Source organism: Pholis gunnellus, assembly GCF_910591455.1.
Source record: "Pholis gunnellus genome assembly, chromosome: 23".
In the NCBI taxonomy this organism is placed as follows: Eukaryota; Metazoa; Chordata; class Actinopteri; order Perciformes; family Pholidae; genus Pholis; species Pholis gunnellus.
In genome coordinates this window covers 488,006-511,500 of record NC_136550.1, presented here as the reverse complement: position 1 = coordinate 511,500, position 23,495 = coordinate 488,006, and the positions used below count along the sequence as shown (strand labels likewise).

Here is a 23,495-nt window from a genome sequence, read left to right as displayed (position 1 = left end):
TTTATTCATATGTTTCTTGTTACACGGTGAAAAGAACACCGAACAATTGTAGCTGTCGCTCACAAAGCACAGCAAATAAAAAGGAACAGAACGGACACTGAAATGTTTTTAATGGTCATTTAAACTTGTGCAAAAGAAAATGGTGATCGTTGTTAGTTGCTATGGTGACATCAACAGGGTCGTAAAAGTGTTGTCGTAGCTCGCCGGGAGAAGACAGCGAGACGGATGGCTAGCTAGTTAGCCAGGTAGGCTAACGTTAGCTTGTCCTTCTCCGAAGCGGCGGGGAGTGAGGCGGAGGAATGGATAGACCAGCTACATTAAAGCATGGTGGTACAGTTAGCAAGCTAGCTTACTGTACCACCATGCTTTAATGCTACACTGGTTACAGAAAATAACCCGTAAGTTTACTCATTAACTCTTCGCTGATCGTTTTAGTCGTTAAAAACTTCACCTCAGTGAGTCAGAGACTTCCTGTAAGTCGGTTAAGTTCATAAGGACGTTAGCCCGCTAAATAATACAAATATTACATAAAAATGGCCGCCGCTCTGACCGTCCATCTACGGTTTGAATGTGAACGTCTCTATTGCTATTCTATTGTTTGTAAAATAAAATGTTGCTAAATCAGTAATCTCTTTTAAATCAGTTCCTAAAACACATTTTTACAGACTGGCTTTTCTGTGATGTTGTTGCTTTACTGTTTTATTTGTATTTGTTGATTTTACAATATTACTACATTTTTTAATTATATTTTATTTATTTATTAGTTTATTTTTATCGTATCGACTGTCTCACTGAGCTTTCTGTTATTGTTATTATTGTCTTGCTTTTGCTGCTTTGTCTCTCAAAGCACTTTGTAAACTCTGTTTTTAAAGCTGATGTATAAATAAATATTTTATTATTATAATTATCAAGCGGCAGCGCCCTCTAGTAGTCGTAGTAACGTGGAATCAAAGAAAGTTATTTTCAAAAAAGAAATAATAAATCTGACTTGTGAGTTGAATATTTGGGTTCACATCCCGAGTTCTGCCTGTTTTAGGATGCAACAGCTTGTTTTTGACCTCTCTGCCGTGATGTATTTGTACTTAACTTGAGTATTTTCTTCTGTTTTCTGTTGAAATGTTGTACTTGGGAGTTAATGTAAAGATTACAATTTTACAAAAAGAATCGATGGTGTTTGGTGATGAACCAACGTTTTGGACAACATGTTGACCTGATGATGATGTCAGAGGATCAGAGGTCACTACATTTCATTTCCATCCATCCCATAATAGTCGAGATGTTTCAGCGTTTGTCTTTTCTCTCACAGCCTCGGTGATGTTCGCTCCCAAGTCTCAGTTTTACGAGTACGAGAACATCTCTCTGAGCTGTGAGCAGACGAGCTCCGGTGGATGGACGGTGTGGAGATACACGACCGACAAGTAAGTTTAACCGGCAAAAACACGCTTCAGTTAGTCTGAACAACAATAAGACACATTTCTTAAATAAAACCCTTTAAAATGCTAAGTAAGGGTTTCCTTTTGAGGGACAACTTGGTGCAGAAGGGTTGACGTGACGACACATTGTTAGGTTTTTTACTAGTATAAAGCTGTCCCAGTGCGGATCGGGCTGGGGCGAACAGACCTCCTCCACCTGCGTCATCAAGATCACCAAACTGTCCGACCGCGGCGTGTACTGGTGTCAGTCCAAACACGGAGACAGCAGCTACACCGTCAACATCACCGTCATCGGTAAGAGTCATAATGCAGGACTTCTTCTTCCTTTTCTTTGTCAGTTCTAAACTAAACTCTTACAATATGTCGAGTCAACACGAATACGGAACAAGTCTTTGTTGATGACTCACTCGCTACACTTCTATGATTCACATCAATTGTCTTAAAGGGAACCAATTACATTAAAGGGGAAGTGATTCAGCTGTGTGGAGGCCCAGCCACAAACAGACAGGAAACCCTCTACCCTCCCAATAAATCACCTCTGGAAACCATCAAGAGACATTTTGACAACTTTTCTTGTTTTGTTCTTTGTGTTTTGTTCTATTGATCCTCTGATATATTCAGCAGCCATTGATCAAACCCATCATGTTCAGGTCAGACTGAGCCGGTGTTGATGAGTCCTGTCCTCCCTGTCACGGAGGGACATGACGTCACTCTGTCCTGTGCGACAAAGAAAAACTCCTCCAACGCCCGAGCTAGTTTCTACAAAGACGACTCCTTCATCGGGACTGGGCCTGAAGGTCACATGACCATCCGCAATTTCTCCAAGTCTCACGAAGCTGCCTACAAATGTAACATCGGCGGTGGCTTCTCTTCACCCAGCTGGCTGCTGATGGAAGGTAGAGTCTGTTCACTCAACCTCACTCCCTTTTCTTTATCTTTGACATTTCCCATCTTGACTTGTTGTGCTTGATCCCCAGATGATTCCGACCCGGTTCGGCTCACGGTGTCTCCTGACTCGTCTCAGCTGTTGGAGTACGATACTCTGTCTCTGAGCTGCGGTAACGCCAGCGTTCGCGGCTGGAGCGTCATCAGGTCCACCACGTCCACCACGTCAGAGGAAGAGATATCCAGCTGTGCGAAATGGGGGAAGCTCACCTCTGCAGGCTGCGTCATCCAGTTGACCAAAGTGCCCGACAGCGCCATCTACTGGTGCCAGTCTCCTGCAAATCAGCGGAGCAACTCTGTCCAGATCACCGTGTCCGGTAGGAAGCTTCACAAAGGAACCTCTTCTAAGTTATAAGAAGCACAGAGCTACAACACATCCTCTGTCTTTTCTTCAGATGGACCGGTGATCCTGCAGAGTCCTGTCCTCCCTGTGATGGAGGGACATGACGTCACTCTGTCCTGTAGGTCAAAGAAAAACTCCTCCAACCCCCGAGCTAGTTTCTCTAAAGATGGATCCTTCATCAGGACTGAGCCTGAAGGTCTCATGAGCATCCAGCATGTCTCCAGGTCTGATGAAGGCCTCTACAGGTGTATCATGAGTGATGGAGAGTCTGAACCCAGCTGGCTGTTTGTCACAGGTCAGGAGGTCGTGAACTCAGCAGGTGTTGAGTCCGTAGCTACGGTTCTATTCCTAGTTTTAAGTGAATATTGAGGTGACTTAAATCACTGTGTGGGTCATCTCTTTGCTAATCCGATATACACTAACACCAACACAAAGACCTATTTGGGATTTAATATGACACAAATACAACCGAATCAAAAACAAGCAGCGATGTACGCAAGCAATCAACTTCAGGCCAGTGTATGATACAATCATACAATCATACCAAAAACCAAATGAACAGCGTAGCAGCTTGGTGAGTGATGTTGAGGTTTGTATGCTAGTTGTGTTAGCTGTTAGCGGTTAGCTAGACACATCGTCTAAGACAATAACAGTGAGCGGTACAACAGTGTGTGTACTTGTAGTTCTGTTAGCCGTTAGGTCTTAGATGCTCTCAGCTGTGTTTCACTAGCAGACGTTCAGCTTCATGTTTTTGTTGTTGATTTGACAGTCAACAGTCGTGGAGATTGAAATTCATATTGGTTGCCTGTCCCTGTTAAACGTATGTTTTAGTGAGTGTAACATTAGTGACGTTCACCTGAACAGGCTCGTCTTCCTCGGCTGCAGACTCCTCCCTCTCTTGGTTGGGAGTGATGCGCCACCTGCTGGTGGCGTCCCCGTACTGCGTCGCCACCGTCCTCATGGTGTCCGTGTACCGACACAGGCCCACAGGTAACACTGAGCCTCTGGTGGGAGTCAGTGAGGCTGCACATTCACCGTGTTCCCTATGTTAGCGTAGCACGGTAGCATGCTAGCATTAGCTGATTATCCAGCTGAGGCTGATTGAGTGTCTTTAGTTCTGCAGGTTTTTGGTCATAAACCAACAAATCAGACACATTAACATGTCGACCTGTTGCAATCAATCAATCACTCAAATCACAACATGCTTCATGTCGAATAATTAATCAGATGATTCATTAAATGATTACGTAACTCTGCAGGAAGGAACCAGCCTGTTTTTATGACGACGTCTCCACCCAGCGAGGATGACGAGGGATTGGACCAACCGTACGATGATGTCATTGCTGACGTCACCACCGAGCATCGATTCTAAACTTTTCTCTGTGCTGTTGTTGTTGTTGTTGTTGTTGTTGTTGTTGTTGTTGCTGTTGTTGCTGTTGTTGTTGTTGTTGCTGTTGTTGTTTTGTATGGTTGAATGTATGTTTTTACGTCGTGTTTTCAGCTTCTGTCGTGTTCGTCCGTTCTTGTGAAGTCGATATCTCAGGAACATCTGGAGGGAATGTCTTCAGATTTAATCACAAACGTTCTCCTGAACTCAAAGGTGAACTGATCGCTGTGACCTCACAAAACCCGTTTTTACAACAACTCAAGAATCCATATTTTATTTATGACAATTTAACACAAATGTCTCACGCGATAGAATGATGAAGGGAAGACATTTTGGACTGACATGAATGTAAACTAATTCTGTAATGCACTGTTTTGTAATTTGTCAAAGTTTTAAAGTGAACTTTTCAGTCAGAATGGTTCGTTGTCGCTTTGATGTGTTTCCTTTTGATAGTTTCTGGCGTCACAGTTGTCAGTTGTAACTTTTATAGCTTTTACTAAGTATGAATAACAAATGAACATGTTTATTAAGTATGAATAACAAATGAACATGTTTATTAAGTATGAATAACAAATGAACATGTTTATTAAGTATGAATAACAAATAAACATGTTTATTAAGTATGAATAACAAATGAACATGTTTATTAAGTATGAATAACAAATGAACATGTTTATTAAGTATGAATAACAAATGAACATGTTTATTAAGTATGAATAACAAATGAACATGTTTATTAAGTATGAATAACAAATGAACATGTTTATTAAGTATGAATAACAAATGAACATGTTTATTAAGTATGAATAACAAATGAACATGTTTGACTTGGGCGACCCCTGGTGGTAGAATCAACACAATGATTTAGTTTTCAAACTCTTTTAGATGAAAATGTTTATCACTGATGGCTGTATTGAAATATTATATTAGATAGACTTATAAAATATGTATATATTTGTAATGAGTGAGGATGAATTTAGGATATTAAATAAATATAGAACCATCATTTAATATCTGACAATGTAACTAAAGGACATGAAGAAATTATTATTTTTAAAATAATTTTACAATTTTGTACTCTTACTTACTTTACTATTAACTATGACAGGTGAAATTTAAATGAAATTTGATTTAATTTAGTAATGAATCATCCGTCTACAAGTCAAACTAGAACATGTGGAGTTCCACAGGGAGGCGTTCTGGGTCCTCCACTGTTTCTCTGCTACGGAGGAACCTGAAGCTCTTTAGCTTTGTGTCGGATCCAATCAGAAGTGATGCTCCGTGGTGGCAGCAATGATGATGTCATCGTAGTCGTCATCCCATCCCTCCTCAGCCTGAGTGGGCGGGGTCATCACCATGGAGACGGGCGGGTCACTTCCTACATTCAGAGCGAGTTAGAACGAGAAAGTAGATCAACATGAGGAGTCAATCATGAGCACTGGAGTGATTTGGTTGGTTGATTGGTTGGTTGATACCTGTGGGTCTGCGTCGATATAAAGACACCATGATGAAAGTGGAGATGCAGTACGGACAGAACACCACCAGGTGGCAGACCAGTCTGATCACAAGGTGGGAGGAGTCTGATGCAGGGGGCGGGGCCTGTGTAGAGCGCGGAGCCAATGTAGAGGAAAGGGTCGGGGGCTTGGTTGTGTGTTTACCTGCAGACAGAATCCCACCTGGTCAGGTGAACTTGTGGTGAACTTGTGGTGAACTTGTGGTGAACTTGTGGTGAACTTGTGGTGAAATCAAAGGTGACCTCCTCACCTGTGACAGACAGCCAGCTGGGTGGAGACTCTCCATCACTCATGTTACACCTGTAGAGGCCTTCATCAGACCTGGACACATGCTGGATGCTCATGAGACCTTCAGGCTCAGTCCTGATGAAGGATCCATCTTTAGAGAAACCAGCCGAGAGGTCGGAGGACGTCTTGGTCCTACAGGACAGAGTGACGTCATGTCCCTCCATCACAGGGAGGACAGGACTCTGCAGGATCACCGGTCCATCTGAACACAGAGACAAAGTCCAGCGTTTCATGCGTTCACACACAGCTTCATCAACACTGACTCCACAGTCTGATCTTACCAGAGACGCTGATGTTGATGCTGTTACTGGTTTCTCCCTCTCTGGACTCACACCAGTAGACTCCAGTGTGCTTAGGGACCATGTAGCTGATGTTACAGGAAGAACCAGCTGTTTGTCCCCATCGACCTCCACACTGAGTCCTGTTTCCTCTGGTTGTGTTTCTCCTCACAGTCCATCCAGAGGGTTGGTCGTCCTCACAGCTCAGAGAGACAGATTCACCTTGAAACACCTGAGAGCTGCTGAGACTCACAGTGAGACGAGCTGAGAGGGAAAAGAGGACAGAAACATGTGGTGAAGATGTTATTTAGTCCACATTCCTCATATTCCTACTTTCTACCTGCTGCACATATGATGTCAGACTGGAAACATTACAAACTGTAATAGATGTTCACGGCCCAAGAGGAGCTCAAAGGATGTTATAAGACACGTGTTACAGTTTGGTGTTTCTTGTGCAGCTCTGCTGCAAACGACCACAAACAAACCCTGAACCGTGTTAAACTGCTCTGATCTCTGTGATCCAGACTCTTCCTTCATGCATGTTTTTATGAATGTATCTCTCAGAAGTTGTGCGTTACTTGTAAATATTTGAGAGAAGCAGCAGTTTCCTGGTTTCTGAATGACTTCATGTTTTCATTACGAGCAGCTTTATCTTTGCACACGTTACTCAGAGTTTGACTTCATGAATAACTCTTCACTGACCCTGGTCTGTTGAGCAGCTCAGCAGTGAGGTCAGAACTGAGGAGAGAGACATCGTGAGTTAGTTTGAGTTTCAACTGCAAAAAAAAAGAAAGTCATCCGTCTGTAACCATAGTAACCACAGTAACCATAGTAACGTAGTGTGAGAACAACAGAAACAGACTTTTCCTTCAATGAGAGAATGAAAACAACACAAACACCTTTAAAGGTTGTATGAGAGCAAAGTGACGACGTTCTCTATCTTTACTGATCACCAACGTTAGACTGAACAGAACAGATTCATACTTACAGACGAGCCGATGAAGAGACGTTCGTCCCATCTTAAACTCTGTTAAAGGTGCTAAATTAATAAAGTTATTATTATTATTATCGTACCGATCGCTGACATCAAACCCTGAGAGAATGTTTCACTCAGAGAAACTCAAACCATCACTTCCTCTGTGAGCAGCCGTGTGGTTTCCTGTCCTGTTGGTCACAAATGTCACTTTACCATCCAATAATTAAACGTTGGTGATTGTCATCATATGTTCTTCATGAGGGACAATGACCCAGCGGTCCTGAAGGGGTCAGTAGAGGACTGTCGGTGGATCTACAGGCTCTGATGCAGACCTGCTCCTGTAAAGCTCCTGTGTTCTCACACGCACACATCCGACCATCCACTGGTCAAACGTTCCCGTGTTTCATTGAACCGTAAAGTTTTACAGAGCTGTTCGTCGGGGCAGCTCCGGCTCCTCTCCGTGGCTCAGCGCTAGTTCAGATAACACCTGCAGTCAGGGGCGGACTGTCACACCGGCCCACTCAATGCATCGCACGTATCGACCAGTCAGTGGCCTACTTGGACAAATACCCACACACTTCACATTATTATTATTACAAAGAAATGACATCATATATGTTTATAACATTTGGATCCACCAATTTGCCGGGATGGACACATGGAATAAAATGCTACTGGCTATTGTAACACAGGTAGGTACAGTATGAGTATGCTGAACTCTGGGCTAGTATCAGATGTTATATGTATAACCACAGAGCCTTAAGGAATGAATGTCAGCAGAGAGAGACACACAATAAAGAAAGTGGAATCAGAGGGTAGAATTAGTATGAACTATATTGTAGAAATGAACAGAACAGAACATACGATGGGGTGTGAACATCAGTGGTGTGTGTGTGTGTGTGTGTGTGTGTGTGTGTGTGTGTGTGTGTGTGTGTGAGTGTGTGTGTGTGTGTGTGTGTGTGTGTGTGTGTGTGTGTTAAGTAACGGAACCTAAACTAACTCTGCCGGCCCAGGTACATTATAGTCACATGGTAATAAAAACAGTATCAGTCTACTCGTGTGTTATTATTCAGCTCCACCTTAAAGGATTTATGTGTTGGTGCCGGTGTTATGTCTCTACTGGTTTCTCCTCCGGGCGCAGCAGCTGTTTTCTGTCTCTGTCGACAGATTCGTCAAACATTCACAAACTGCTGGAGATCTATAAACTACATCTCATATTCATTACGCGGATTAGGATTGTATAAGTGAGACTACGTCACAGCCAGAAACTCTCCAGCAGAGGGCCATGTTGACTAGGAGTGGCTCTTACAGACACAGTAGTCGTGTGTGTGTGTGTGTGTGTGTGTGTGTGTGTGTGTGTGTGTGTTTGTATATATATATATATAAAGTATTTAAGAGTGTACTCGCTGTGAGGTGGTGGTGATTAAAGCTTCAGGTGTTTCTGCTCAGTGTTGAGTCTCTCATGCAGTCTGAACTCAAACACAGACCCTGAATACTTCTTTAAAGGAGATGAACTCATGACTTCTGGTGACGAGTAGTTCTCTTGAATATGTTGAACACACTGACTGTAAGTCTCTTTGGATAAAAGCGTCTGATAAATGACTGTAATGTACTGTAATGTAATATAATGTACTATATTTTATGTCTATAAAAGGTGACTTGAACCATCAGTGAACAAATCATTGATCTCAACGTGACATCAACTAAAGGCTGGTTTATATATTAGACAGATTTAGTAAAACCAGGTCCAACTACAGAGGATGTTGTTAAGATTGTAAAACCGGGATTTTAAGAAACAAAACAAAGTTGAGTTGAAATAGAATTATTAGCAATGATCAGTGTAAATGTAGCTCATTTAACCACTTTACATGATGATGTGTAATACATGTGGTGCAGAGCAAGTATAAAGTAACGTGAAAGAAGAATACTTGGGTAATGTACAAGTACCTTATAATTGTGTTTAAAGTGTGTGACATTAAATAAAATGAACAATTTATATTTGTATTGGTGATTTTCTTTGTGATTATTAAAGTTCTAACTTTTTTAATTATCTATTTATTTATTCTCTATTTTATTGGATTAAATCCAAAAGTGGAAAAAAACTAAAAAGCAACTCATGTTTTCATTTAGTCGACTTCTCAGAGAGCAGGAGGAGCTGCTGGATCCTCAGTTAGCGGTTAGCTTTAGCATCCAAATCCCCAGCTCTGATCGGGGGGGCTGTTAGTTACTGGCTTTATTAATAACTGATGACTGTAAATGCAGATTGGACTCAGCCGTTAACATGAAATGCTTTATCTTCATTTGTTTGGCTCGTGTTGAGACCTGTTGATGCAACAAGAGCTGCTGAACCGGACCGACCTGTGTTCCAGGTAACCGCCCACAGTTCACCACGAGGACTCTGTTGATCAGTGAAGGAGCTCAAAGTCCGACTTAGAACCGTCTCATAAACCTTCATGAGAGCTTTGGTTCTCCTTTGAACTTCCTGCCTCTAGAACAGAAGCAGCCTCGTGTAGTTATAACCGCTGGAGGATGAAGGAAAGTTGTAGCACAACAAGGAGGAGCCCGTCGATGTGTGAAGTGGTTTTGGTTACATTATGCATGACAGTGAAGCTGTTGAACATTGTTGTAGGAGGTATTCTACGCATCACTTTGTAGACGGTCAGCCGCTCACTGAGACCAATGTTTGTCCAGCTCGTAGGAGCCGATAGACGGCCCGGTTTAATGACATGAAGCTTGTAGCTTGTTGTCTAGATCACTACGGTCACAGAGAGGTCTCGTTTGTATGTTAACAACGTTTCACTCATGATTTATTGAACCGGGAAGTCCGAGTCTTTGAATATCTTTCCAACTTGACCTCAGAGGAAGGAGGCGTCTGCTCGATGTGATCTGAGAGAAGCTTTATATTCTAACGAGATGATGATCAGCGTGGAGACTAAACTCACTCTGCAGCTCAGAAGGAATCATGAAGCACAAAACATCTAACAGAAACAGGAGTGTGTAGATGTGTGTGTGTGTGTGTGTTCTTCTTGGAACAGGGTGTGTGTGTGTGTGTGTGTGTGTGTTCTGGTGAAACGTGTTCAGACTGATCTGAAGTCTTTCTCATGTTGATCTCTCATGTTTATGAACTGAAGCACACAGTTATTCTGACATGATGAACTCTGCTCAGCTCGTGTCTTCTTCTATTTATTGAAGCGTTTCTGTTTCTGATTATTTTACTGCTGAAACAGCGTTTACTTCTGTTCCTCGTTACTTCCTGCTGTGTTAGAGTTCTCAGTGCTGCCCCCTGCTGGCTGCTGACAGGAAGAGAACAACATTCATAATTCATGTTTAATAAATCAGCTCATTGCTGCACAAGTTAAACACATTATTCTAAATGTTCCAGCAGAGAAGACGACGCGCTGCAGGAGCAGCAACATGTAAAAACACAAAACATATGGAGGTTGGGTCACTGAGCATGCTCAGTGTGTTGCTGTCAGGATGTTTACCTGAGAGAACGTGGAGGAGCAGTACAACTAAACACCACCAGGTGGCAGACTGTTAACAGAGGGCTGCAGGCTGCAGAATCTAACGGTCAGCATAGACACACAGAACTAAGCAGGTTATGATGATGCAGATGTTTGTCAAACCGTTTCCTGTCAGACATGCAGAGACTTTAACAAAGCTGCTGAGCTGGTGGTGAATATGAACCTTTATTGATGCTGTTAGGACTCAACGTGTCTCCACAGAGCGGTTAAAGTAGACAGATGGGACTCGACTGGGTCAGATAAAGAGACGTCTCTAAAGAAACTTCCTTGTTTCCTCTGTCCTCACGTCTTCAGTGAGATGGAGGAAGAGAATTGGGACGTGTCCATGGAAGACTTCAGATCGTCTTGAAAAGTCTTGAAAAGATGAAAGCAGTCTGTCGTGTGTGGTGGAAAATAATCTTTTTAACCTCCCGGTGAGAAATAATCGAGATGAGAAAACTCTTAAAATATAAAAACATATTTATTTAACAGACACTAATGATAATCCAGCTGAATGGATGGAGCTCTTTCCCCACAGATGGTTCGGAGGTCTAACAACAACGAATAGACAGAAACAGAGTATCTGCACGTTACCTCGTCTCCTCCCTTCACAGACGTCCTCTATCTGCCGCTGCACAGACCGAGGCCGGTTCCAGCCTTTTGATGGGAACAGGGTTAGGTGGTGAAATACCAATGAACTCATTTATCATTAGGTTTTAAATGAGCCTGGTTGGCCTCATCTACATATATGCAGGTTTAAGCGACACAAGTTATATCTAAAAGAACGATATGATACATTTCCACAACATCGTGAAACTAATAATCCTGCTGATCTCAAGTCAGCAGACCTGGACTTTGTCTTAATGTCCATGATGAACAGCAGACTGTCTCACTGTCCGTGTGTCTCTAAGTGTCTGTGGTCACTTCATGATGTTCATGTATTTGTGTAAACTGCTTGTAACAGAATCAAACCCTGAACACAGACTGTGAGTCGTGTGATGAGCTTCATGCTGTTTATGGTCTGCGGTGAGTCGGTTAGCCACAACCAGAACAAGTCAACCGTTCCATCCGTCAGCTCTGAGGAACCCACATCACACGAGGACAAGTACCAACACAGTTTATTCATCCTGCACAGAAACATCAATAACATCATAAATACAGATCTGAGTTCAGCAGAAATACATGTTGGTGTTCCTACTGAAATACTTAAGAAGGGGAAAAAGAACTAAATATCATTTTAATCTTTAGTTTAACTTTTTGAACAAAAAGAAACATAAATATGTTGTAAACTTGAGTTGTTCGTCTCAACAGATGAAAACTAATGAAGCTGTAAAGATGTACTGTCTGGACCGGCTGGACTTCACTGCTGACGGTCTACCTCAGTGAGGAGTACAGGACGTCCGGCTCTGCTGCAAACTCTGAACACAAACAAGTTCAAACAATGTGAGGAACAAAGGATCAGTTATTGTTCTATATTATCTAATTCTATAAACAGGAACATATGTTTCTTTAGGCCAAATTATTTATTAACGTAAAAAGTTAAATATTTCTTTCAGAAATGTAGACAAAGTATCAGAAAAAGGAAATATTCAAAACTGCACTTAAATTTGAATAAAATAGGGAAAAATGAACTTCCAGCTTTTATTTTGGCGGGTTAGTTCAGACGTGTCTTTAACAATAAACATTAAAATAAAAAGTGCAACACGATTTTAACTTTTGGTTATTTGTTAAAACAAACTCTTTGATGTTTATTACAGTAATGAATAATTACCCTTAAAATATATAAATTAAATATATATATATATGATAATTCATACAAAGTAAAGACAATGTAGTGATGGACAATGAGCCTATTTATTTATTTCACTGGTTTAGAGATCTTTACATTTAGTTCTGAGCTTACATCCCGATTACCGACATCTATTTAAAGGACTAGTTTAAGTTCTCTTCTTCTTCTTTCTGAGCGTGAGAAGATCAATATCTCATGTCTGTGTGGTCAGTACGGAGCCGGAGTCAGACGTGGTTAGCATTAGCTTAGCATAAAGACTGGAGGCAGGGGGAGCAGCTAGCGTGGTTTAAAGAGAAGGAAGAGCAGCTGTACCTCTCGTCCTGTTTGATTTGATGTCTCCGATGATTATTTGTCCATAAGTGACGTCTTCTGGTCGTCTCACTGCTGAGTACACTGCAGCTGGACCACTCTCTGGGGAATACAATACAGATTACATTAATGCAGGTACTACTACAGCTACTCCTAGTACTGCAGTACATGCAATATAAAGAGGAATATTAATGCTACTGCTGTAGTGCACCACAGAACGCCACAGGAGGTCTGTTCTACCGGTGGCCATCAAACTGTATAACTCCCCCACCTTCTGCAGGAAGGGCAGCTGACACATCGGACATTTTGCAATATTACTTATATCATGTGCAATACTACCTTTTAATATCATGTGCAATACTACCTTTTAATATCATGTGCATCATGTCCCTTTTATTACTTTTTGAACGCCATTTCTATTTTATTTTATTTATTTTGTGACATTAAACCTACTTGTATTGTTACGCTATTATAATCTGGTGTTAATATTACTGCTTATAAACTTTATATTTGTAATGTTTTTTTCTGATCTATATCTCTGGATGTAGAATTTCCTTCGGGATGAATAAAGTTCAGTCTTTTCTTATCTTATTGTTTGTGTATCTGGTCTTAACAATTTTAGACCAAATATAGTTTGAGGCTGTTTATGAGAAACAGGAAGCTGGACGACCACGAGGACGCTCGCTTCGATTAAAACAATTCGGCACTTTTTACCACAAGTCTCAAACCGGACAAATGCCGGAACATGTTCACACCAGCTCAGTGGAATCAACCGGAGGGCGTTGCTGCTGTGGTTTTAAAAGTAGAGTTACACAAATATATATATTTATAATAGTCAGTTTGAGATGCAGAAGTATGTTTGTGCTGTTGAGTACATCACCACTTTTATATCCTTCCTCAAATCTGAATTTTACTGAAAATAGTCCCCAACAAAGTCAGATGTGAACAGAAACATGTTTCTGCTGTTGGTCCTCGATGGAGACACATGAGAGCAGCTGCACCTCTCGTCCTGTTTGATGTGACGTCTCCGATGACTATTTGTCCATAAGTGACGTCTTCTGGTCGTCTCACTGCTGAGTACACTGCAGCTGGATCACTCTCTGGGGAATACAATACTTTATTTAAACTCTTACTACAATCAATAATACCGATTTACTCATAGCATGAGAATGAAGGGTTAGGGCTGGTTCAGGTTTATAGTTAGACCTGGTTCAGGTTTATAGTTAGGGCTGGTTCAGGTTTATAGTTAGGGCTGGCTCAGGTTTATAGTTAGGACTGGTTCAGGTTCATAGTTAGGGCTGGTTCAGGTTCATAGTTAGGACTGGTTCAGGTTTATAGTTAGGACTGGTTCAGGTTTATAGTTAGGGCTGGTTCAGGTTTATAGTTAGGGCTGGCTCAGGTTTATAGTTAGGGCTGGTTCAGGTTCATAGTTAGGGCTGGTTCAGGTTCATAGTTAGGACTGGTTCAGGTTTATAGTTAGGACTGGTTCAGGTTTATAGTTAGGGCTGGTTCAGGTTTATAGTTAGGGCTGGCTCAGGTTTATAGTTAGGGCTGGTTCAGGTTTATAGTTAGGACTGGATCAGGTTTATAGTTAGGGCTGGTTCAGGTTTATAGTTAGACCTGGTTCAGGTTCATAGTTAGGGCTGGCTCAGGTTTATAGTTAGACCTGATTCAGGTTTATTGTTAGGGCTGGCTCAGGTTTGTCTTGGTCCAGCTCCTAGATAAGCTGCTGTAGGTCTAGACTGCTGGAGGACCTCCTAGGATGAACTAAGCTCTTCTCTCTCCTTCTCTTTCTCTCCATCTGTATGTATTCATGTTCCATTAATGCTCATTAATAATTTGGCGTCTATAGATCAATAACAGTGTTTGAGTAAAACGCATTCCTTAATTTGTAGATATGTTGTATGTGATCGGAATACAGAGAAATGTGATTCTGCAGATTTATGACTTATTAATATGAACTCTTTGTTTCATCAACAGTCCTGCTGACGTGTTTTACTCAGAAAGAGGAAGCTAGATGACCACAGTGTTGTTGGCTTCAGTTAACCACAAAGTACAAAACAGACATTCTCACATGCAAAGCACCATGCCTGAAATAGACCTCACTACTGTCTGTAAGTGTAAGGACTAAAAACATTGATTTTACATTCATATGTACAGTATCTGGATGAAAAGCCTTTCTAAAAATGCTCTTTTTCCAAATTGTCCTCTCAACGTCTAAAATTCAAATCAGTCCACACGAGGATATAAAAACAAGAACACACACACACAGTACCATAGAGTCCCCTAAAAACAGTCAATAAGAGCATCTTTACCTCTGCTCCGTCTGATTGGCTGTTGCAGGTTACGGGATATTTTGACATCACTGTATGTGATGTCATCTGTGACGTCATCACGTCCGACTTCTACTACGGCAGCTGAAATGAGCCAAAATAAAAAATAAATATCAATCAATTCATTCATGAAAGAGATGATCTTCAATATCAAACTTCCTCTGCTGAGGAAGATCATGTGACATGGTCAAAAGCTCCGGAGCATACTAAATGGACCTCGTGGTGATGTGGTCCTCATGGACTTCAGGAAACAGTTTGTAATTATTTGAACATTAAACCTTTAAATGTTTATAGAAATGAGAATGTCAACAGTGAAATGTGATGTTTAAGCATAATTTATCTTTGGTTGTTGTTTGAGTCTAACCTTCAGATTTCCGATGGATGCATCGTCTCACCAGTAGAACCAGTAGAACCAGCAGAACCAGGACACCGAAAGAGAAAAGAGCAAGATACAAAGCTAAGAGAGAGGGGGTAGGACTAGAGGAAGAGGGGGTAGGACTAGAGGAAGAGGAGGATGTAGGAGCTGTAGTGGTGGGTTTCCCTAAAATGAACAAAAATATATATATTTAATAGCACAGAAATAAGAGATAAATGGATAACACGGTCACCACTTTCACTGTTCCTCTTCTAATAATGTGTCTAATAAAACCATAGAAATAGAATAAGAGTAGAACAGACATGTCCATTTATATATGGCGGCCATTTTTATGTGTACCGATGTCATAGCGACCGTTGTAGCGGGCTAACTTCAGTATGAAGTCTCTTTAACGACTAAAACGATCGGCGGAGTCGTAAACGTTACAAAGCGTAAATACAACCAGTGTAGCATTAAAGCATTGGTGGAGTTAGCCAGCTAGCTAGCTAGCTAGCTAGCTAACAGACAGCTGGCTAGTTAGCTGCCGTGCTACTTCCACCATGCTTTAATGCTACACTGGCAGGGCCGGGTCTCGGTGCTCGATTAAGGCATTGAAAGAAATGACTTAATACAAAGTATCTAAACTCATTAAAGAAAACACGGTTAGTCAAGAGTGACCTTTGACCTCCTCACCTGTGACAGACAGCCAGCTGGGTGGAGACTCTCCATCACTCATGTTACACCTGTAGAGGCCTTCATCAGACCTGGAGACATGCTGGATGCTCATGAGACCTTCAGGCTCAGTCCTGATGAAGGATCCATCTTTAGAGAAACCAGCCGAGAGGTCGGAGGACGTCTTGGTCCTACAGGACAGAGTGACGTCATGTCCCTCCATCACAGGGAGGACAGGACTCTGCAGGATCACCGGTCCATCTGAACACAGAGACAAAGTCCAGCGTTTCATGCGTTCACACACAGCTTCATCAACACTGACTCCACAGTCTGATCTTACCAGAGACGCTGATGTTGATGCTGTTACTGGTTTCTCCCTCTCTGGACTCACACCAGTAGACTCCACCGTCCAAAGGGACCATGTAGCTGATGTTACAGGAAGAACCAGCTGTTTGTCCCCATCCAGCTCCACACTGAGTCCTGTTTCCTCTGGTTGTGTTTCTCATCACAGTCCATCCAGAGGGTTGGTCGTCCTCACAGCTCAGAGAGACAGATTCTCCTTTGAACACCTGAGAGCTGCTGAGACTCACAGTGAGACGAGCTGAGAGGGAAAAGAGGACAGAAACATGTGGTGAAGATGTTATTTAGTCCACATTCCTCATATTCCTACTTTCTACCTGCTGCACATATGATGTCAGACTGGAAACATTACAAACTGTAATAGATGTTCACGGCCCAAGAGGAGCTCAAAGGATGTTATAAGACACGTGTTACAGTTTGGTGTTTCTTGTGCAGCTCTGCTGCAAACGACCACAAACAAACCCTGAACCGTGTTAAACTGCTCTGATCTCTGTGATCCAGACTCTTCCTTCATGCATGTTTTTATGAATGAATCTCTCAGAAGTTGTGCGTTACTTGTAAATATTTGAGAGAAGCAGCAGTTTCCTGGTTTCTGAATGACTTCATGTTTTCATTACGAGCAGCTTTATCTTTGCACACGTTACTCAGAGTTTGACTTCATGAATAACTCTTCACTGACCCTGGTCTGTTGAGCAGCTCAGCAGTGAGGTCAGAACTGAGGAGAGAGACATCGTGAGTTAGTTTGAGTGTCGACAGAGAAACTGTTCATCACCAAGGAGGAGACTAGTTCAGAGCAGCTTGTATCCACAGAAACAACAAGCAAACACAGCACAGGAAGGAAAGATATAACCATACACATAAATACATGTTCTGCTTTTAAAAGTTAGAGAAGAATGCTTCATGTTTTCACACTGAATCAGCACTAAAACACATCAGATCTGATAAAGTGTTTAACTGACGGAATCATTGAGATCAATGAACAAGTGAACTCACTTTGTGTTCTTTGCTGACAGAACGACCAAACAGAGTTTATTATCAACAAACAATATAATAAATAATAAATAATAAATAATAAATGATATATTATGTATTATGTATTATGTGTTGATCGAACACGTCATTCACTTCTACTGGCTTCACACGGACTCGTGTACATTTATGAAACACAACCAATGAGAATGTAACAGAATAGATAATGAAATATAAATAAAGCACACACACACACACACACATATGTTGAAGTTAGACTTACCCAGCAGCCGATGTAAAGAGCATTCCTGCATCTTAAGTGTAGTTTTGTAAGAGAGCAGCGCTTTGAGGTCTACCAGCACACCTCCTTCCTCTTCATCTGTCAGCCGTAGTTTTGAGGGTTTTCGACCGAGCAGTTGGCAGGAAATGGACGTTTTTTGTTTTCATGTATTCGTACGTCAGACAGTCACAGATTTAGACAGATGGATGGATACTTTATTCATCCCCAGGGGGACATTTGTATGTTACAGCAGCAAAGATATACTTCAGCAAACAAAGTAACAGAGTAAAAATACAAATATTAAGTATGAAAAATGAACAATATATACAATAAAATAACTGAGTAGAACATATTAAATGTAAGAATATAAGAAGATACAATAACAAAAATACACAGTATGTACAATGAAATAGAATAGTGTTAAATTAACTAACTAGGTAAACGAAACATTAGTGCAAAAATCAACCAACAGCGAACAACAACAGTGTAGCGGTGTGTCGTTATGTGTTTTTGTGTATTCATGTAGACTGTTAACAGTGTGTTTGTGTATTCATGTAGACTGTTAACAGTGTTTTTGTGTATTCAGGTAGACTGTTAACAGTGTTTTTGTGTATTCAGGTAGACTGTTAACAGTGTTTTTGTGTATTCAGGTAGACTGTTAACAGTTTTTTTGTGTATTCAGGTAGACTGTTAACAGTGTTTTTGTGTATTCAGGTAGACTGTTAACAGTTTTTTTGTGTATTCAGGTAGACTGTTAACAGTTTTTTTGTGTATTCATGTAGACTGTTAACAGTGTTTTCATTCATTATTAGTCAAATATGAATGCATGAAGAACATTCATTCTCACTCTCATTAAAGAGTCTGAAGACATTTACATCAGGGAGTACAAAGTACACAATAAATACACACAATTATACATCATGTTTATTGTCGTTTTCATGGTAACGTGATATGTCAGCAAAGTGCTGTCTCATTAATATTTACACCATCTCAAGCCCTCACAGCCTCTCACACTCGTATATCAGTCCAAGAGCTTCTTTCTCTATTTGAGAATATCTTTGTGTACGGGAGGCCAAAGCAGTGGGTCGCTCCTCCCCGTCTGGCATGGTGTGTTGGATAACTGCTCCGATGCCATAGGCAGAGGCATCGCATGCTACGGTCAGTGGGCGAACACCCGGTCACTGGTCAGCAGTTCTTTACACTTGACAAAAGCAACCTGTTCACCCTCAGTCCATTTCCAAATCACTCGTCCTCTGAGCAGTCTGTACAATGGTTCCATAGTAATCCACAAGTCCTAAAAACGCCTGGAGCTCCTTGACGTTGGTGGGAGCCGGAGCCTCCTGACTAGCTCTCACTTTGAGGGTGTGTGTGCCCTGCTCATCCAGCACATGGCCCAGGTACTCTACTCGAGTTCTGCCAAACTCTCACTTGGAGCGTTTCACTCGTAGTCCATGTTCTTGAAGCCGTTGTAGGACCTTCTGAAGGTTGTGGAGATGTTCCTTCTCTGTGCGTCCCGTAATGAGCAGGTCATCCAGAAGATCTACCACTGGAAAGCCTTTCATTAGATTTTCCATCCCAGGCTGAACTGGGTGATGGTGAAGACGGCAGCAGATCTCAGGAAGGTGTCGGAATGATGTGGTGTATTGATCACATTACGTTATCGGGTGTAAATGAGGACCAATGCTCTTCGGACCTCGGTGAACACGGTCCTTTCACAGTAACTGTAGCGCGCATGCGCAGTACAGACTTAGAGTTTACGATGGCCGAATAAATAACCAACGCTACATGTGGTCCGCCTCGTCAATACACCACAGTGTGCTGCTTTCTTCTCCGCCATGTTTGTTCGTGCTGTGTTCCTTTTTATTCTGAAGCCAGAGTCTCGGTGTAATGTGTGTGTGTGTGTGTGTGTGTGTGTGTGTTTTTTAGCCGTCATGCGCAGAGTGTAGACAACTTACCAGAAACTCTTGAGTCCAGCAGAGGGCCATGTTGACTAGGAGTGGCTCTTACAGACACAGTAGTCGTGTGTGTGTGTGTGTGTGTGTGTGTGTGTGTGTGTGTGTGTGTGTGTGTGTGTGTGTGTGTGTGTATATATATATATATATATATATATATAAAGTATTTAAGAGTGTACTCGCTGTGAGGTGGTGGTGATTAAAGCTTCAGGTGTTTCTGCTCAGTGTTGAGTCTCTCATGCAGTCTGAACTCAAACACAGACCCTGAATACTTCTTTAATCACAGGATTGAACTTCATTCGTGTTTTAGAACTTCTCTGTAGTAATTGTTGATGAGGTGTTTAAGTCTCATTCTCAATCTTTAACAAAGTGAAAGAGCTGCAGCTTCATTTACTCATGAAGGATTATTACGCTCTGATGTACTTTCTGTTGCGTTTCCTTCACTGGGGTGTTTCCTTCAAAGCACATGCGCAGTCATGAGTCAACCATCTGTCTGTACTCTGTACTCACACACCCTGTAACCAGAGTGTGAGAGTACAAAGTACAGACAGGACCAGCAGCATATCTGCTCTCACTCTGCTATCATGGATTCATTCCTCATCCTGTCATTTCTTCTGACTGGAGCAGCTGGTAAAGATCAACTTGATAATATATCTTAGTTTTGTGAAATAATTGTGATTAGTTTTGGTAAATATTGGTAGATGGAGTATAATAGTTTACTTCATGATCTTTGTCTCAGTTAATTTCAGCTTGTTTGATAATCAGACTGGATCTTTGAAAAGTTTAAAGAACTTAACGTTTCTTTATGTTTGAAACAATAAATGAGTTCATATTTATTCATAAGTTGTATTTAACTTTAGATGTGAACGGGAGGTTGTACTGACTGACTGGACAGACGGTAATTTAAGGATGGGGTGGGGCTGTGTAGTCTTGTGATTGGTTGAAATCAAACAACAACAAAAAGACTGATGTCGGTCGTCAAGGAGAAACCTTGGTTAACCGGATTAACTGAACAAGTAATCAGACAAACTGCTCCTTGCATTTAGCAACTTACAATTCAGATGCTATCACACCGTAGGAACAGCTACGGGAGCAGTTTGGGGTTTAGTGTTTTGCTCAACGACACATCGACATGCGACTAGTGGAGCCGGGGATCGAACCACCGACCTTCTGACGGCCCTGCTCTCCACTCAGCCACAGTCGCCCCTGCACTACCAAATCCATCATCCATTGTCATTGTTGTTCATTTACAGTATATTGTACATAGTATGTTAATGTTTATGCTTAGTTTCTTTGTTGTCTTTAATGTTCTTGTTTTTATATTTTTCATGTTTATTGTATATTCTGTGTTTGTACATTGAGAGCAATGTGTAAACCAGAGTCACATTCCATGTTTGTGTTCACACACACACACACATGTGGCCAGTAAAGCTGATTGTGATGTGAAGAGAGCTCACTCTTTGTTCTGGATGTTTTTAGGTCTTGTTTCAGTAGAAGAAGTAAAAGTAGAAGTAGGAGACACAATCACTCTGGACTGCAGTGACAGCAGAACCCCCATCAGAGCTGTAGAGTGGATCAAAGACGACCGGCCATCAAAGTTCATCCTGTTTTACACCGATGGCCACTATTATCCAGACCACCAAGACTCCACCTTTAAGGGCCGGGTGGAGCTGGTGGACCTCCAGCATAAAGGAGGAGACTTGTCTCTGCGTCTGAAGGACGTGGTCCTCAACGACACCGGAACGTACAAGTGTTTGGTGGCAGCCGGAGATTCAAGACGCACAAAGAGAGCCTTCATCAAAGGAGCCTTCATCGACGACAAGCCGGTCAGAACCATCCAGCTGAAGGTCACAGGTGAGTTATTGAGTTAGAGGAGCTCAGTGTGGAACAGGTTGGAGCTGCAGTTCACATGAATAATGTGTGTTTTAATCTTCAGGTTCAGAGAACGACAACACCGTGAACGACAACACCGTGAACGACAACACCATGAATGACAACACCATGAACAAACACGTTCTTCGGTCTTTCGCTGGGTCTGTAGCAGGTTTTGTGTTGCTTCTTGTAATTCTTGGAGCCGTTGTGTTTGTGTTTGGTCGCAGAGTGCACAAAAAACATCTGGTCAAGAGATCAGATGAAGATGTTGAGGTGAACGATCAGTTCATCAAACCCCCAGAAGACCTACAGACCGCAGACTCTTCACCGTGAACCAATAATCTCCCTGGTTGCTGTAACTATCAGTGTAATCATTAATCTCACTGCTCTTCTTGGCTAAACTCCGCCCACGTAGAGCTGCTAGAAGCAGTGACGATGGGTTCAGGGCCAATCAGAGCGCTCGATTGGGGCTTTGCCAAGAAGAAGCAGTGAGATTCCTGATAGCGTGGACATCTTGACTCCCCTCCACGATTGCAGCCTTATTGAGGCGGAGGGGTTTGTGTACCTGTTGATCCTGGTAGCTGTGATGTCGGGACAGATCCGTCCTGTTAGGGTCTCCCATGACATGTTGGTACCAGAGGAGGGTCAGACTAATGCAATCATAAACACAGTCAAGAGAGCCAACACACACATGCAGAGTTTATGAATTCAACAGATGCTGCAGTAACAAATTAGAGATTAATATAAATATTCTAACGTACACAAAACTAACCCTACAGCAACCAGAGATGTTATCACGACGAGCCTTTATTCACCTTATTCACCTTTATTCACCTTTAATCACCTTTATTCACCTTTAATCACCTTTAATCACCTTTATTCACCTTTATTCACCTTTATTCACCTTTATTCACCTTTAATCACATGTATTCACCTTTATTCACCTTATTCACATGTATTCATCGCTTTAGACAGAACCTCTCAGCTCTGGTGTAATCAGGTGTTTGTGTTTCATATGTCGAGTTATTAACACATTTGTTCTACGATGTGAAATGTGTACTTTAGATTAGTAATACGAGGCCTCCTGTGTGTGTGTATATATATATATATGTATATATATATATATATATATATACACACGTGTATAATACATGTCCAGCTCATGAAAAGGATAAAGATGAACCGTGTGATTTAAACTGAGGAGTTCATGAAACTCTTAAAACCAGATCACAAGATGTCAGGACGAGTCCATCCCAGAATGAGACTTTATTCATTTATTATCTACAGTAGATCTGAATTAAATGTTATGAAATAATGTGAATAAACAAAAGTAAAACTAAAGAATCTTCAACAAGTAAAGATAAGTTCCTGAAAGAAGCAACAATTCATTATTTCATCTGAATCATAAACTTTTAATAAAACACAGAGAATGTGTTTGAGAGCTTTGCCCTGATTCTTCCTCTGGTTGTGTTCATAGTGTGTTTCTGTACGTTTCTGAGATGTTTAAAGGAGATGCACTCATGACTTCTAGTGACGAGTAGTTCTCTTGAACATGTTGAACACACTGACTGTAAGTCTGCTAAATGAATGTAATGTCATGTATTTGTGCATATTTTGTAAATTCATATTTTTCTAAATAAATTCTCATATTTTCACCATAAAGACAAGAAGAAGAAAGTAAATGATTGAAATGTTCAAAGAGGATCAGCTGCTGGTTTCTTTGTGAGGAAGCTGAAAGTAGAACCTGTTGGTACACATAACACCTGGAGCATTGTTCAAACAGGTAGATCTGACCTGAACAATGACAGCAGACACACCTGTGCTCAACACAAAGAACACTGGAAGGCACACTATGGGATGTATCATCACTGTTCAATAAAAAGTCCACAATCTCTCTCAGAGCGAAGACCAACGTCTGTAAACAGAGCAACGAGAGA

The 23,495-nt window shown here is 41.5% G+C and overlaps 3 protein-coding genes and 1 long non-coding RNA gene across 5 annotated transcripts; 1 reads left to right on the top strand and 3 right to left on the bottom strand.

Annotated features, from left to right (window-relative positions):
• Positions 1-5,373: 5,373 nt before the first annotated feature.
• LOC306714504 (uncharacterized protein) lies at positions 5,374-6,942 on the bottom strand (the record flags this gene model as incomplete). Its single annotated transcript, XM_079184547.1, has 5 exons — positions 5,374-5,486; positions 5,584-5,766; positions 5,873-6,112; positions 6,192-6,452; positions 6,891-6,942. The coding sequence occupies 5 exons, from the start codon at positions 6,940-6,942 to the stop codon at positions 5,374-5,376; spliced, it is 849 nt and encodes a 282-aa protein (XP_079040673.1).
• Positions 6,943-11,769: 4,827 nt separating this feature from the next.
• Positions 11,770-16,434, bottom strand: LOC306714388 (uncharacterized protein). Its single transcript, XM_079184412.1, has 5 exons — positions 16,147-16,434; positions 15,463-15,639; positions 15,081-15,182; positions 12,769-12,867; positions 11,770-12,085 (listed from the first exon to the last, which is right to left on the bottom strand). Exons 1-5 carry the CDS (start codon positions 16,415-16,417, stop codon positions 12,042-12,044), a joined length of 693 nt encoding a protein of 230 aa, XP_079040538.1. The 5' UTR covers positions 16,418-16,434; the 3' UTR covers positions 11,770-12,041.
• Positions 16,435-16,489: 55 nt separating this feature from the next.
• On the bottom strand, positions 16,490-17,828 carry LOC306714389. Its single transcript, XR_013767624.1, has 3 exons — positions 17,738-17,828; positions 17,165-17,200; positions 16,490-16,726 (listed from the first exon to the last, which is right to left on the bottom strand). It is a non-coding gene; the product is annotated as an uncharacterized lncRNA (long non-coding RNA).
• A 2,385-nt stretch (positions 17,829-20,213) lies between these two features.
• On the top strand, positions 20,214-23,220 carry LOC306714973 (butyrophilin-like protein 2). Of its 2 annotated transcripts, none has more exons than XM_079185175.1 (3): positions 20,214-20,316; positions 21,166-21,540; positions 21,623-23,220. In XM_079185175.1, the coding sequence occupies exons 1-3, from the start codon at positions 20,271-20,273 to the stop codon at positions 21,889-21,891; spliced, it is 690 nt and encodes a 229-aa protein (XP_079041301.1). In that variant the 5' UTR covers positions 20,214-20,270; the 3' UTR covers positions 21,892-23,220. The 2 variants fall into 2 exon arrangements, with proteins under 2 accessions (XP_079041301.1, XP_079041302.1); XM_079185176.1 differs by having other exon boundaries at positions 20,215-20,316; positions 21,181-21,540.
• The last annotated feature ends 275 nt before the right edge of the window (positions 23,221-23,495 follow it).

Coding starts and splice junctions, on each gene's coding strand:
- LOC306714388 (XM_079184412.1), bottom strand. CDS start 16,417: ATGAAACGCTGGACTTTGTCTCTGTGTTCAGATGGACCGGTGATCCTG. Junction 15,640..16,146: donor CAGCTGGCTGTCTGTCACAG/GTGAGGAGGTCA, acceptor TGTTCATTTTAG/GGAAACCCACCACTACAGCT. Junction 12,086..12,768: donor CAAATCAAACAGGACGAGAG/GTACAGCTGCTC, acceptor GTTTGTGTTCAG/AGTTTGCAGCAGAGCCGGAC.
- LOC306714973 (XM_079185175.1), top strand. CDS start 20,271: ATGGATTCATTCCTCATCCTGTCATTTCTTCTGACTGGAGCAGCTG. Junction 20,317..21,165: donor TCTTCTGACTGGAGCAGCTG/GTAAAGATCAAC, acceptor GGATGTTTTTAG/GTCTTGTTTCAGTAGAAGAA. Junction 21,541..21,622: donor CATCCAGCTGAAGGTCACAG/GTGAGTTATTGA, acceptor TTTAATCTTCAG/GTTCAGAGAACGACAACACC.